Raw genomic sequence first — 2,688 nt, forward strand, 5'->3', positions numbered from 1 at the left:
GTGGTATAGGTGGGGGGGTTGGGGGTTTTTTGGCCCCTTTTTTGGGGTTTTTTTCCTTTTTTTTTTTTTTTTTTTTTTTTTTTTTGCGGTTTTCAGCTATACCGACTAAACGGTTAGAGATATTGTAAAAAGTAAGGTAAAAGAACACTCAACTAAGCATCATTTAATAGGATAAGGAAAGTCGTGTGATGTTCACACCAGATTTTTTTTGTCCCTACACCTAAGCCTTGTAGTGGGCCTTTTGTGTAAGCATACCACTTGGCTAACCATGCTCTCTATTTCGGAATGTGCAGGTATACTCAGCGCCTTTGAACGTAAACGGACTGGCTTGGCGACTCAAAGTATACCCGGCTGGAAATGGGATAGTACGAGGTACTTATCTGTCCGTGTTCCTAGAACTGACTGCGGGTCTACCTGAGACTTCCAAGTAAGTGGCCCTAGGTAACATTTAACCCCCGGGTCCGCAGAGTGAATTTAAACTCGGTTTGATAGGTGGCTCAACACTTGAGTTGTATAATAGCCAAGTCCAGTCCACAAATACTTGGGTGATGTTTCAAAGTCATAGAGCAGGAAAAATGAGGACCAACGGAATTTTCCTTTTTCTTCTACGACTTCTCCCGAGACAAATCGATTTCAAAAATACCGGTAAATCGTAAACTTTGACGTCACGACATACGCTCCCGTAGGCGATGACGTCATAATTCATGACTCCCGCTTCGCTTAACACAATTAAAATTCCCAAAATTCCTATTCTTTAATTTCAGGTACGAATATAGAGTCGAAATGATCCATCAAAGTTCCTGTGATTCGAGCAAGAATATTGTCCGAGAATTTGCGTCCGATTTTGAGATCGGAGAGTGTTGGGGATACAACCGGTTCTTTCGATTGGATCTGCTGGCATCGGAAGGTTATCTGAACACAGAAAACGATACTCTTATTTTAAGGTAGGTTTGCTCTTTTGAAAATGTAAATGCAGTTTCTTTGTGGTATTATGTCGCAACTTTGGTGCTCACTGCAGCATTGTAGGATTTTTTCCAATCTCCAATAAGCCTAACATCCAATGTTTACCTACCATGCTGGCACCGGTATCTATGCGCATTTATATGTCATAGCTACTCATTTTCCTCACGAGGCTGAATGGGCCCCGCAACAGCCAGTCACGGAGTCAATCATTTGCTTGATACAAATTTCTTGACTCCGCCGGGAATCGAACCCGGGTCTCCCGCCCCTAACATCCAATGTTTACCTACCATGCTGGCACCGGTCGCTGTGCGCATTTATATGTCATAGCTACTCATTTTCCTCACGAGGCTGAGTGGGCCCCGCAACAGCCAGTCACGGAGTCAATCATTTGCTTGATACAAATTTCTTGACTCCGCCGGGAATCGAACCCGGGTCTCCCGCGTGCAAGGCGAGTGCAGTGACCACTACGACATGAGAGCTGACGCTCTTTTGAAAAGAACGAAGTAGTTAAATTGTTAAAAATGCAAAGGAACCAGCCTAGTTAGTTTCGTTGGTAGCGTGTCTGCCTTGTAAGGGCGCCCGGGCCTTGGTTCGATTCCCGCCCGGGGGCGGATTTACCCTAAACACATAATGTCCGTTCTCGGAACGGCTGGCTTTCTCCTATCCTGTCTTCTCTCTTCGATTTCCGCACGATAAGAATTTAGCAGTTACAATTCTCTCTATCAATCTTTTTTTTATTATTTGTATTATTAAAAAAATAAATAAAATGAAAAAAAAAGGTTTTGGTCTGTGTAAATCAAATGGGTGACGTCAAAGAAACCCCTTGACACTGTGTTAACTCTCAGTGGTAAGATCCACCATAAAGGTAGCTTTCAAAAATTATTGTCTTCTTTCGAAATGGTTAATTTCTTAAACAAAATAGTTCGATTTTCCCAACACGAATATTTTTTTTTTATTTTTTAAGAGGTTTGACAGAGGGAACTGTAAATGCTATTGTCTTATCGTCCCGAAATCGAAGAGAGAAGGAAGACAGGATAGGAGGAAAGCCAGCTATTTCGAGAACGAACATTATCCCATCAGGATAAAATCCGCCCCGGGCGGGAATTGAATCCGCGGCCTAGCGCTTACAAGGCAGACGCACTACCAACTAAGCTAACTAGGCTGGCTAATACGAATAATTTTTTAAAGGTCGCTTTTAAAAATTATCTTTTTTTCGAAATGGTTACTTTCTTCAGCGAAAGTAGTTATATCTTCCTTATGATTTCCTTCACAGAATCAGCACCTGACTCAGATCAACGAACTAAAAGAGCGACTCGCTCTAGATATGTCGCGCAACTTAATGAGTGCGGTGCGCAACTCTTACGCATACTCCTCTTCCTCTAGTCGCAACAATCAAGGTACCTAAGCTATGAGCGCGCAACTTAATGAGTACGGTGCGCAACTCTTATACATCAGATCGATGTCAAATCGACTCCGAACTGTCATATGAGCAAGAAACGGCAACAGAAAACATCGATTCTCTATAAAATCGATTAACCAGTTCACGAAATTGATTTGTTTAAATTTTATTCAAGGTAAGAAAACTTCATTCCAGATGCTTTTTTTTGACATCCTGTGGGAAAAACACAAATTTGGGACTAAAACTCAATTGTTTTTTAAAAAATAAAATTGGGTATAAAATTGTAACAATAAGTTGACAATATGAGCTTCAAAATGAGACTGATT

General features: G+C 41.4%; 1 protein-coding gene across 1 annotated transcript in view; it reads left to right on the top strand.

Moving 5' to 3' along the window:
• The window catches only part of LOC113469955 (E3 ubiquitin-protein ligase TRIM37-like), a 9,264-nt gene extending 6,896 nt beyond the window's left edge, over window positions 1-2,368 (top strand). Inside the window, exons 8-11 of the mRNA XM_026828033.1 lie at window positions 294-427; window positions 765-944; window positions 1,816-1,828; window positions 2,237-2,368. Of these exons, the coding sequence (XP_026683834.1) occupies window positions 294-427; window positions 765-944; window positions 1,816-1,828; window positions 2,237-2,368 (459 nt within the window). The remainder of the gene's footprint in view (window positions 1-293; window positions 428-764; window positions 945-1,815; window positions 1,829-2,236) is intronic.
• The last annotated feature ends 320 nt before the right edge of the window (window positions 2,369-2,688 follow it).

Source organism: Diaphorina citri, unplaced genomic scaffold, assembly GCF_000475195.1.
Source record: "Diaphorina citri unplaced genomic scaffold, Diaci psyllid genome assembly version 1.1 scaffold1314, whole genome shotgun sequence".
Taxonomy (NCBI): domain Eukaryota; kingdom Metazoa; phylum Arthropoda; class Insecta; order Hemiptera; family Psyllidae; genus Diaphorina; species Diaphorina citri.